The 10,699-nt window shown below is 59.5% G+C and overlaps 2 protein-coding genes across 5 annotated transcripts in view; one reads left to right on the top strand and one right to left on the bottom strand.

Moving 5' to 3' along the window:
- Positions 1-1,392: 1,392 nt before the first annotated feature.
- NDUFV1 (NADH:ubiquinone oxidoreductase core subunit V1) lies at positions 1,393-6,918 on the top strand. 4 transcript variants are annotated; one of them, XM_007450417.1, is made up of 10 exons: positions 1,393-1,589; positions 2,690-2,772; positions 2,846-3,016; positions 3,751-3,938; positions 4,774-4,959; positions 5,392-5,604; positions 5,748-5,914; positions 6,224-6,305; positions 6,515-6,660; positions 6,765-6,916. In XM_007450417.1, the coding sequence occupies exons 1-10, from the start codon at positions 1,518-1,520 to the stop codon at positions 6,849-6,851; spliced, it is 1,395 nt and encodes a 464-aa protein (XP_007450479.1). In that variant the 5' UTR covers positions 1,393-1,517; the 3' UTR covers positions 6,852-6,916. The 4 variants fall into 4 exon arrangements, with proteins under 4 accessions (XP_007450479.1, XP_007450481.1, XP_007450478.1 ...); XM_007450419.1 differs by having other exon boundaries at positions 1,393-1,562; positions 6,765-6,915; XM_007450416.1 differs by having other exon boundaries at positions 1,463-1,589; positions 3,751-3,934; positions 4,770-4,959; positions 6,765-6,918.
- A 529-nt stretch (positions 6,919-7,447) lies between these two features.
- LOC103079561 (double C2-like domain-containing protein gamma) overlaps positions 7,448-10,699 on the bottom strand; it is a 14,837-nt gene continuing 11,585 nt past the window's right edge. The window contains 11 exon segments of the mRNA XM_007450454.1: positions 7,448-7,578; positions 7,656-7,752; positions 7,935-8,016; positions 8,124-8,278; positions 9,647-9,700; positions 9,790-9,925; positions 10,013-10,055; positions 10,058-10,115; positions 10,333-10,365; positions 10,367-10,405; positions 10,480-10,534. Coding sequence (XP_007450516.1) covers positions 7,448-7,578; positions 7,656-7,752; positions 7,935-8,016; positions 8,124-8,278; positions 9,647-9,700; positions 9,790-9,925; positions 10,013-10,055; positions 10,058-10,115; positions 10,333-10,365; positions 10,367-10,405; positions 10,480-10,534 — 883 coding nt within the window.

Here is a 10,699-nt window from a genome sequence, read left to right as displayed (position 1 = left end):
TTCCCTGCCCAGGAGAGGGGGCCTGGGGCTGGGAGTCAGGACTGCTGGGCCCTGGACCTGGTACTGCCCTACCCATCTGTGAGCCTCAGACAAGGTGCCCAGGCTCTTGCCGCCTCTTTTGGAAACACCACTGACATCCTGCAATGACTGTCATATGTGTGCTGTGCCTGGGGCACTTTGGGAAGGAAGAAAGGCCTGGGTTTGATTCTACCTCTACCACTCAGCAGCTTCATACCCATGGACAAGAGATGAAACCTCCATGGGCCTCAATTTTTTTCATGTAGAAAATGGAGTTAACACTATCCAGGGCTACTGTGGGGAATATATGAGAAAATAAGGGCATATTACTTTGTAAATGGCACGTCTCTCGAGAGATAGGGAAGGATGATTACAGGACAAGAGAATAGAGGAGCTGGGGAGGGCAGACCAAAACGGACATGCTTATCATGGGACTCAGAGCCAAAGGGTTCCAGAGAACTGACAAACTGATTAACAAGAGTTAATCAGGCTTCCAAGACTTCAAGAGAAGGCAAAGAACAGAGGCCCTCCTCAGGTCACGGGAGCATTGCGGGGTGGGGAGGGAGTGGGCAGAAATGCCCTAAAGCCCCAAGAGGAAGAGGTCCTGTGGAGAGTGGGCATGATGTGGCCTGGGCCTAACGACCTGCACGATAGTGGCTGAGTCCTTAAATGCCAGGTTGCCGAGGCAGTAGGAGCCGCTCCAGGATTTTGTGCAGGAGCATCAAGTGCCAAACTCTCCTGACAGGGGCTGAGGAATGAATGGCTGGGAGAGTTTAGCAGCACTATGGCAAGAGGATGTGCCACCCACTGACTATCTCCACCCTCTTGGCCTCACCCCAACCTAGGACTCCAGACACACCTCCTCTGGGGAGACCTCCGCCAACAACCCCCAGTCTGCCCCGGCTCCCTGCGGCTAATGAGCAATCCTTTTCTGAGCCCAGGGGTGCCCGTAGTGGGTGAGGGGAAAATCATAGTCTGGGAGGGCTTGGACGGGGACAGAATAATTACAAGGCGGTCATGAGGGTCGGGCTGTCACCGATCTGATTTCTCCTCCTTCCCCTATACGCTTGTGCATACAACAGGAGCACGCGAAATGCGGAACTTGCAGAAAACACCAGAACCAGCAGAAAGTGACATGCAAGGTTTGTTTACTTGGGGATTGAAAGGCTGAGGGTCCACGGGCTAATGTGATGGAGCAGCGCAGGCGAGCAAGAGAGTAAATACCAATCCCGCGAAGGGAGAAAGGAGGTCCGAAAGCCCGCGGGATTGCATCTCCCAGCAGCCTCAGCGCCAGACAGGGCACTTCCGGCCTCTCCGCCCTCCTACGAGGAGGCGGGGCCAAGGGCGGGGCGGGAGCGGTGCAGGGAAGTTTGGGCGCGCCGCCGGCGCCAGGGCGCGTGACGTTCTTCCTGTGCGCCGCCTAGCGTCTAGGTCGCGCCGGTTCCTCAGCCTCAGAGCCGTGAAGGTGACAGCGGGAGCTGACCGGCTCGCCCCCCGCGATGCTGGCGGCACGGCGGCTGCTCGGCGGGTCGCTCCCCGCACGGGTGTCTGTGCGTTTCAGCGGCGATACGGTGAGGCCTGACCTGGCTCGGGCCAGGGGTGCTCGCGGGCCGGCTTTCGCTGCCGCGCCTGTGCGCGCTCCATCCCTTGGGTCTGTAGTGCCTTTTGGAGAACCTTCTCATCTCCCCAGCCCGGCAGGAAGGTTGCCGATCCGGCTTGGGTGTAGAAGGGGAACGGGTCCAAACGGCAGGCTGACTCACCCCGCCCCCAGCCCTCCGGCACCTTGGCTTCCCTTATTTAACAGCCGCGCGACTTAACGGAAAATTTTGCAGGTGGCAAAGCGTCCTTGTCTCGTTCCTTTCCCGCCACAGCTTTGTAGGGCGTGAAGGGGCCACTGGCCCATTTTACAGATGCAGACAATAGCTTTGGAGAGGGCCGTGCGCCTCCTCATCCTTCGTTCAGCGCTCCGATCCCCATATTGGCTTTTAAGGGGGTGGGTGTCTAGAAGCCAGGTCCCCTTAGCCCTCAGCTGGGGTGCTCCTCACTGGGTCACGTGGAATTCCAGACCCATCTCTCCTCAACAGTTTTATCCTGAGCGGGTCTCCCTCCGTCATCTTGTGTCCCAGCCGCAGTGAGGCATTTCTTTGCCTTCCGAAAGTGCATTTTGTCGCCAGCAGAGTTTAGTAACACAAGGCTTTGGCCTAACCAAGTTTTGGTCCAGCAGCACAGTCAGACAAGTAAATGGACATAGCATCACACTGGGCTCAGGGGTGTAGTATGTGCTGTGCACAGTTGAGGTGTGGGCTTTGGGCACGGACACACCTGAGCTTAGATTCCATCTGCTCCTTTGGGCTATGTGCCTTTCATAAGCTCATTTTGCTCTGAGCCTCAGTTTTCTCTTCTGTAAAATGGAGGAAATCGTTCCTGTCTCAGGGTTATGAGGATGAAATCGGGTCTTGGATTTAGAAAACTTAGTTTCGTGCCTGCTAACAGGAAGTGCTTAATAAGTGGTGATGTCAGCTGTGATGCTATGAAGGGTTCTGAGGCTTAGGCCCCTGCCCTTCTCCCAGCCCAGCCCTCTCTAATCAGGGGGACTCAAAACTGTACCTTCTGGCCTGGCCCCTCGTGACCCCAGAGCTCTGCTGGGCCTGCTGACCCTCTGTGTCCCCAGACAGCACCCAAGAAAACCTCATTTGGCTCGCTGAAGGATGAAGACCGGATCTTCACCAACCTGTATGGCCGCCATGACTGGAGGTGAGATGGTGCCCTTAGGCTGGTGGTTCCCGAGGCAGGGCCTCCCCCTTACTGCCTTCCCCACTCTGTCCAGGCTAAAAGGTGCCCAGAGTCGAGGTGACTGGTACAAGACAAAGGAGATTCTGCTGAAGGGGCCTGACTGGATCCTGGGTGAGGTCAAGACGTCGGGCTTGCGGGGCCGTGGAGGTGCTGGCTTCCCAACTGGCCTTAAATGGAGCTTCATGAATAAGCCCTCAGATGGCAGGTGTGTGTAGGCAGGCAGAAATGGGGTTGCAGGAGAGACCTTGGGGGTGGCTGTGGCTTACCTGGGCCTTTGGGCTGTTTCCTTGGAAACTAAGAGTGAATGAAGTGGGAAAACATAACCAGAGCTCAAGTAGGTGGGATTCAGTTCTCTCTGGTCTTCCTCAGGGGAGACTAGAGGGGTAGCAGAATCAACACAAAATTTTGACTCAGTCAGACTTAACTGATCAATTCCTAGCTCTGCCTTTTAATCATATATCTTTGGGCAGTCTCCTGGCCTTTCCGAACCTCAATTTTCTATTCTGTAAATATTATATTGTGCAGGGATGAAAGAGACAATGTTCGTACAGCTTTTGGCCTGCACTTTGGTTGGCACATAGAAAGCAAAGGCTAAATGTCAGCTGTTTTGCCTCCTTTTGGCTCCAGAGATATGGTGGAGGTTCACGGAATGCTCTTTGTGACCAAAAGCAGATTTGGGCTCTTGGGAAAGCACTAGGAGAGACATTTGGCATTTGGACAGAACAAAGATTTTTCCTGTGGTCATAGCCACCCAAATACGGAATAGGCAGTGAGCTCCCTGTCATCGGTGGTGAGCAAGCAGAGCCCCTGGGAACATGTCAGGAGGACAAAGAGGGATTGGCTGTCAGAGGAGGCTTCCCTGGGTAGAGTGGGGTGGCATGTGGTTGAAGGCCCAACCCTGGTGGCCCTGTAGCCTGACTGACCTGCTGGCCCCCACAGGCCCAAGTATCTGGTGGTGAATGCAGATGAGGGGGAGCCGGGCACCTGCAAGGACCGGGAGATCATGCGCCACGATCCCCACAAGCTGGTGGAAGGCTGCCTAGTGGGGGGCCGGGCCATGGGTGCCCGTGCCGCCTACATCTACATCCGCGGGGAATTCTACAATGAGGCGTCCAATCTGCAGGTGGGCAGAGGTGGGGCGTCAACAGAGGAGAAGGTGCTCAGTGTGCACTTACATGCCCCAGTCCTAGGCAGAGTTGTTCTTAGATTTTAGCTCCTGATCTGTCTGGGGTCGCACTAGGAGAGTGGTGATCACTCCTGCATGCCTTGTGTCCTGAACGGGACGTGGCCCCCGATGCCTCTGTCTCTTTCTGTATGTTCCAGAGCTTCCGCTTGGGCTCCATGACTCCTTCCAGGGCTCCATGACTCCTGGGGCAGGGGCAGGCTGGAGAACTCCCATAGAGCATTTTTCCTGGAGGATCAGGGGGTCATTTCAGTAATTCTCAGCTCAGTGATGCCTGTAGTAATTGGTCCAGGACCAAAGCCTCACCTTTCTATTAGGCTGCTACACAACAGTGATGAAGGATGTGGGAATAATAACCTGGCACATGGTAGCATTATGTGTAAGTGTTGTTATTATTACATATTTTAAAATAAGCCTCCAGGGCCTTTTCCTCTACTCAGAAGCAGTACTCGTTCATTATGAAGATGGGAAACCACACACACACAAAAGGAAACTCCACACGTCCACCACCTGGAGAAACTACTTGCTGAAATTTTCATTATTTTCTTAAAGTCTTTAAAAATACATATAGTTGGAGAATTCGTTAAATGTTATTATAGAAGTAGCACATGCATCGTAAAAATCCCCACCCCTGCCCAGAGCGTCCTCTGCTTGTGTCCAAAGGGAGCTTTTGCTCTGGACTTTGGTGATGGGCTCACTGGGCCAGTGCCCCTCCCTCCCACACACAGTGTTCCTGGGCCCTTGGGGACCGTGTCCTCACACCCCTGTCCCACAGGTAGCCATCCGAGAGGCCTACGAGGCTGGTCTGATTGGCAAGAATGCCTGCGGCTCCGGCTATGATTTCGACGTGTTTGTGGTGCGTGGGGCTGGGGCCTACATTTGCGGGGAGGAGACAGCGCTCATCGAGTCCATCGAGGGCAAGCAGGGCAAGCCCCGCCTAAAGCCTCCCTTCCCTGCAGACGTGGGTAAGACCTGGCACCTGGCCCGATCCTGGGCCTTGTCCTGTGTCCTGTGGAGTCCGGGATCTGGTTTCAGGTCCCCCCTGGTCATTAGGGAATTTCTGAGTCCCTTCTGCACTGGGCGCCTGACACAGAGAGCAGGGTGGAAACATAGAGGCTCCACCAGTGCCACCTGCAGTCCCTCATCTTGCCTCAGCTCCCATGTCAGATAGCCAAGTCCTCCCCAACCCTCCGGGAAATCGGGGCAGGATGGTGAAAAGGCAGCGCAGCTCCTGCTGGAATCCGGGGTCCGGTGGGGGACGAGAATAACAAAGGGGTGAAAGCAGGGCTCTCTGCCACCGGAGCAGGACCCTGGACATACCCCATTGCCGGGAAACCCGCCGCAACCTGTCCCCACCCACTGGAAGCCACTGATTTCTCATCCCATTTCCCCCACAGGAGTGTTCGGCTGCCCTACAACCGTGGCCAATGTGGAGACAGTGGCCGTGTCCCCTACCATCTGCCGCCGAGGGGGTGCATGGTTTGCCAGCTTTGGCCGCGAACGCAACTCAGGCACCAAGCTGTTCAACATTTCTGGCCACATCAACCACCCTTGCACTGTGGAGGAGGAGATGTCTATACCGCTGAAGGAACTGATTGAAAAGCACGCCGGTGAGGCCTGGGGCCAGCCAGCAGGGTGGGAGAGCCTCAGGAGCCGGGGCTGGGGCTAGCAGAGGTCCTGGGCTCAGGGCTAGGCAGGTGTGCCGGCCCCAGCCCTGACCATCCATCCTTTTGGGGACTGACTGGGGCCCCAGGGGGTGTCACGGGTGGCTGGGACAACCTCCTTGCTGTGATTCCTGGCGGCTCGTCCACCCCACTGATCCCCAAGTCCGTGTGTGAGACGGTGCTGATGGACTTCGACGCACTGGTGCAGGCGCAGACGGGCCTGGGCACAGCTGCCGTGATCGTCATGGACCGCTCGGTAAGGGCTGACCCATGCTCCCCACCCAGTCCCTGCCTTATGCCAGTCTGGTTAGTAACTCTTCTGGGGCCTCTCGGAGAACTCCTGCCAGCTCTTGGGTCCTGGTTCGTGTCACCTGAGATGCAGTGAGGTGGGAGAGGTGGGGAGCAAGGCTTCTCTGGGGGACATGCCCGTGGAGCCTGGGCAGGGTGGGATTCCCACGGCAGGGGGAGGAGACAGCCCGAGTGCCGCTGGAATCAGGAGGGTGTGCCGCCGGGGGCGCTGAGGCTCAGGCCTTGGGTGCTTCCTCACTGTCCCTTGTCTCCCCAGACGGATATTGTGAAAGCCATCGCCCGCCTCACCGAGTTCTACAAGCACGAGAGCTGTGGCCAGTGCACCCCATGCCGTGAGGGTAAGCGCGCTGGGCAGGCTGGGGGCTTTCTCTGTGGCTCGCGCCAGGCCTGGGCCGGGCACTGGACCCTGAATAAACAGCTGCTGCTTCCCAGCCTGCTGTGGCTGCTCTGAGCCCCACCCTCCCTGTGGCCCGCACACCTCGAGTTCCATCCCCCGCCACCCCGGCTTAGGGAGATCACCAGGCCCTCTCTTGCTGCCACGGCTCAGGTGTGGACTGGATGAACAAGGTGATGGCCCGCTTTGTGAAGGGGGACGCCCGGCCGGCTGAGATCGACTCCCTGTGGGAGATCAGCAAGCAGATAGAGGGCCACACCATTTGTGCCCTGGGCGACGGAGCTGCCTGGCCCGTGCAGGTACTTGCTGCCCTGCTGCGTGGTGCTGAGGGCGGTGCTGAGAGCCCAGGCGTTGGGGGATTTTCAAGCCCTGCTGCACCCAGCACCCTGACCCTCACCCCCAGGGCCTGATCCGACACTTCCGGCCGGAGCTCGAGGAGCGGATGCAGCAGTTCGCCCAGCAGCACCAGGCCAGGCAAGCCGCTTCCTGAGCCCGCCGCGCTGGGCCGGCATCCACCTGCCTGGACGGCTGGACAATAAAGCAAGTGCTGCCCACTCGGTGCGTCTTCTCTGTGGCCTTGCTCTTCACTCTGCCTCTGCGGCCCATTATTCCTGGAGGCTTATTTCCCAGATGGAGGTGGAGGTTTGGGAGGGATAGGTCAGCACAAGGTCTCGTTGTGAATTTACACTTGGCCTCCTGTGCGTCAGTCTGTCGTAGACCATCCTGAGCATTGACCCCTCAGTGCAAGAAGCGGGTGGGGATGGGGAAACTGTGGCCTGGGGTGCAGACCTGGACCTGGCCCAGTGCAGGCCTCTGGAGGATGGGAGCAAGGGGGACAGGGCCTGGTCTGCCCTGTGAGGCGATGGGCAGGGAAAGAACTGACTGTCCGGTCTGGTTTGGAGGAGAGGTTTATTCTTGCTTCATGATTTGGCAGTGGGGTGAATTTGAAACGGGGGAAGGAAGGAAGCAATTGACTAGGGGTGGACATGGTGGGTAAGGCAGCCCCAGGTCCTCGCAGCTCCATGGAGGCGGCCGCGGGTCAGTCTCGGGGACGGGCGGTGAGCAGGGCCAGGCCGGGTGCCCCCGCTAGTCGCTGAGCCGGAGGCGCGCGCCGTCCAGCGGGTGCCACGGCTCCAGCTGGTGGTCAGTGCGGCCCAGCCATTCGTGCCAGTGCTGCTGGCGCTCCCTGCTGGCCTGACGACTCAGCTGCACCCTGCCTGGGTTGGGGGACAGGTCAGGAGCCGTGTGGGAGTCCATTGGGCCCACCCCCCAGCTCCCCGACATTCCCACTCACCGGTGAAGTCATCAGCTGTGCCCAGGTCATAATCCCACACAGACACCAGCAGTGTCTTCTGCGCCAGCTCCTCCTGTGGGCCTGCGCAGAAGAATTCCTGCAGGGAAGGGGGCAGAAAGGCAGGAGGGAGGCAGCCTTGGGTCCTTCACAGCCTCAGAAACAGACTCAGACAGGTGAATGGCTCAGGGTAGCTGGGGCCTGTGCTCTCGGAGGCAGGATGTTGACCCCCCTCCTCCCACCCCCAGCAGCCAGGACTGCCTCCCCCCAGCCCTGGCCTACCTCGTTGAACTCAGGGTTCAGGGTCTTCTTCCGAACACTGGTCTTATATTTTGATTTCTTCCCTCCATCCAGATGCAGGTAACTGATCGGGAAGAACGGGGTCAGCTTAGGTGTGGCCCTGGAGAGCTGAGCCCTGAGCGGCTCAGAGGAACCCTCACTGTCCACCTGTCCACCCCTGTTCACACTCACAGGCGGACAAAGGGGTCCGAGTAGCCGTTGGCGTCCATGGGGGCGAGGTGGGCACAGCGCAGCACACCCACCAGCAGGCTGCCCCGCTGAGAGCTGTAGCACAGCGACAGCAGGATGTGCCCACGCTCCTCCCCGGCTCCCTCAGTCTCCACCTCCTCGGGCAGGGGGTAGGCTTGGGGTCAGCTCCCGTGTGGACTGCAGCCCACCACCCACCAGTGCTGGCCTGGACGTGAGAATGCAAACTGGCTGCAGAGAAGTCAGGGGCCAGTGGTTTGATTTCATGATTCAATTTACAAAAACAGTCACTGGCTTAATGCCCTGGAGGGAAACTTCCAGCTCAGCTGTATCCTCCAGGGCCTGAGAAGGGGACGGGCTTGCCCAGGCCACATGACTGGCCAGTTCGGGGCATCTTTGTCATGGAGGGGAAGGGAACTGATGTCCCTAAGGGCCACAAACATGCTAGGAGCTTCCTAGGTGGCCTGCCATTAGGCCCACCACCACCCTCCCGCAGGGTAAGCCTGGTGCCACAGAAGCAGCTCCAAGAGGCTGTTCGCTACCCAAGGACATACAGGTCTGTTCAGCTACAAAGCCCACCCTCCTCGCACCCCGCAGCCCAGGCGGCCAGATTCTGAACGTCCTTTGGCACACTTGGCCCCTGGTGCTTCCAGAGGACTTGGGAGGATGCCTTGGAGAGAATGTGCTTCTCCCACACTTAACGAGGGATTTGATTTGCCAAAAGCCCAGCCACCTTGCTGGCGTTCAGCTCTCAGTAACGGAGTGCTCCGTGAGCCAAGGGGCTGCTGTGCAGGGTCTGGGCCAGGAAGTGCTTGTGGTGTGTCCCTGCCCCACCCGGTAGGGCTCCACAGCTTTGCCTTGACTGACTGACAGTCGCAGCAACATGCAGCTCCACTAGGGGATGCGGCAGCAGCACCTGGCCCTCTGGCCCTGAGGAGCTGCGGAGGGCCCTGCCTCAGCCTTGCAGGTGTCGGGGGCCTGCTGGGCTGCAGGGGTTCTGCCCAGGTCTTTGGTTTCCTATTGCAAATCCCCTGCGGTCACCATCACTTCCTCCTGCCAAGGCCCTGTGTCTGTGACTACCAGCCCCAGGAGTGTGGTACCCATACTGCCTTGGGCAGACCTAGCAGCTGCGCAGCCCCACCATATCCATTCTCTCCCGGACATTGACCTGCCCTCCCAGCTCAGGGCAGGGACAAATCCCAGTGGCTCCAGCCTCTGCCTCAAGCTGGCCTGTGTTTCTGTCCCCTGAGGGCTTGTGTCAGTGCCCCACAGCTCCCCTGGGCTGCCCTGGCAGGGGAAGTCACCCTCTGCCCAGCCCCTGGGGCCTCGCTGCTCCCTGAGACTATGAGCGCTCACAGGGCCGGTGAGCGAGATGGCCTCAGTTTCTCCAAGCCTGCCTGGGCCTGGACCCCTGTCCAGCCCACATCAATCCCAGCCTGACACACTTCAGCCTGGGCCAGCCCAGACCTGCCCCCCCAATCCTCGCTGGAATCCACCGTCCCACCCACCTCCTCATACAGAGAAATGCCACGTGCTGTGTCCAGGCTCTTGGGCCTCTTGGTCTGAAAGAGCAGAGAGCCCGGTCCCCTTGGCTGCACACTGCCCAGGCCTCCCCCGCTGCATGCCCCACCCTGTGCACCAGCTCACTCACCAGCCTCCGCCTCTCCAGACACACATCGAAGCTCCTGGCTTGGTTGGGCACCAGCTTCCACAGGGGCACCCGCAGCTCCCGCAGGGGAGGCGCCCGCCGCCGTTGCTGCAGTCGTGGGTCCTCCCAGACGCAGAGCCTGGTGGCCACGCAGGTCAGACCTGGCCAGGCAAGCCCTCACGCCCACCTTGGCCCTGCCCCCCTGTGGCCCAGGCCCTATCCTCGCCACAGGGTGTTGCGCCTGGTGTCCTGGAGGGTGAAGCCATGAGTGCCTCCTCCCACACAGGCCCCCTTGTGCCCCAAACCATGCGTGTCCGCGGCTGGCTGGCCTGGGGTCTGAGCAGGGAGGGTCAGAGCCTTGTCGGGCCCCAGGGCCCCAGGCTGGTCCCCCTCCATCATATAGCCTCTAGTTGCACATCCCAGCAACAGGGGGCTCCCCGTCTGAGGTCGAGGCCTTGGGGAAGAGGGGCATGGCAGGCCAGGTGGGTGCTCCAGGCTGGGTGTGCGGCCAAGGGACAGCAGTAGGGGCCTGTGTCTCGCCCTCACCTTGCTGGCCCCAGGCAGCAGATTGGCTTCGACAATAGGTGTCCACGGAGCCCGAGGCCGGTGGCTTGAGGCCCTGGGAAGAGACAGTGGATGTGGCACAGGCCCAGGGCCCACATCTGGGACCCAGGGATGCCGCCCCATCCTCACCTTGGCACGGTGAGCTGTGCAGCACAGTGTGCTATTGTCCGTATCAAAAGAAGCGTGGGGCTTCCCTGGTGGCGCAGTGGTTGAGAGTCTGCCTGCCGATGCCGGGGACACGGGTTCGTGCCCCAGTCCGGGAAGATCCCATATGCAGCGGAGTGGCTGGGCCCGTGAGTCATGGCCACTGAGCCTGCGCGTCCGGAGCCTGTGCTCCGCAACAGGAGAG

The sequence above is a fragment of the Lipotes vexillifer genome, unplaced genomic scaffold (assembly GCF_000442215.2).
Source record: "Lipotes vexillifer unplaced genomic scaffold, Lipotes_vexillifer_v1.1 scaffold1477, whole genome shotgun sequence".
Lineage (NCBI taxonomy): Eukaryota > Metazoa > Chordata > Mammalia > Artiodactyla > Lipotidae > Lipotes > Lipotes vexillifer.
The sequence above is the reverse complement of the archived record's forward strand: the minus strand, read 5'-3'. Positions and strand labels throughout refer to the sequence as shown.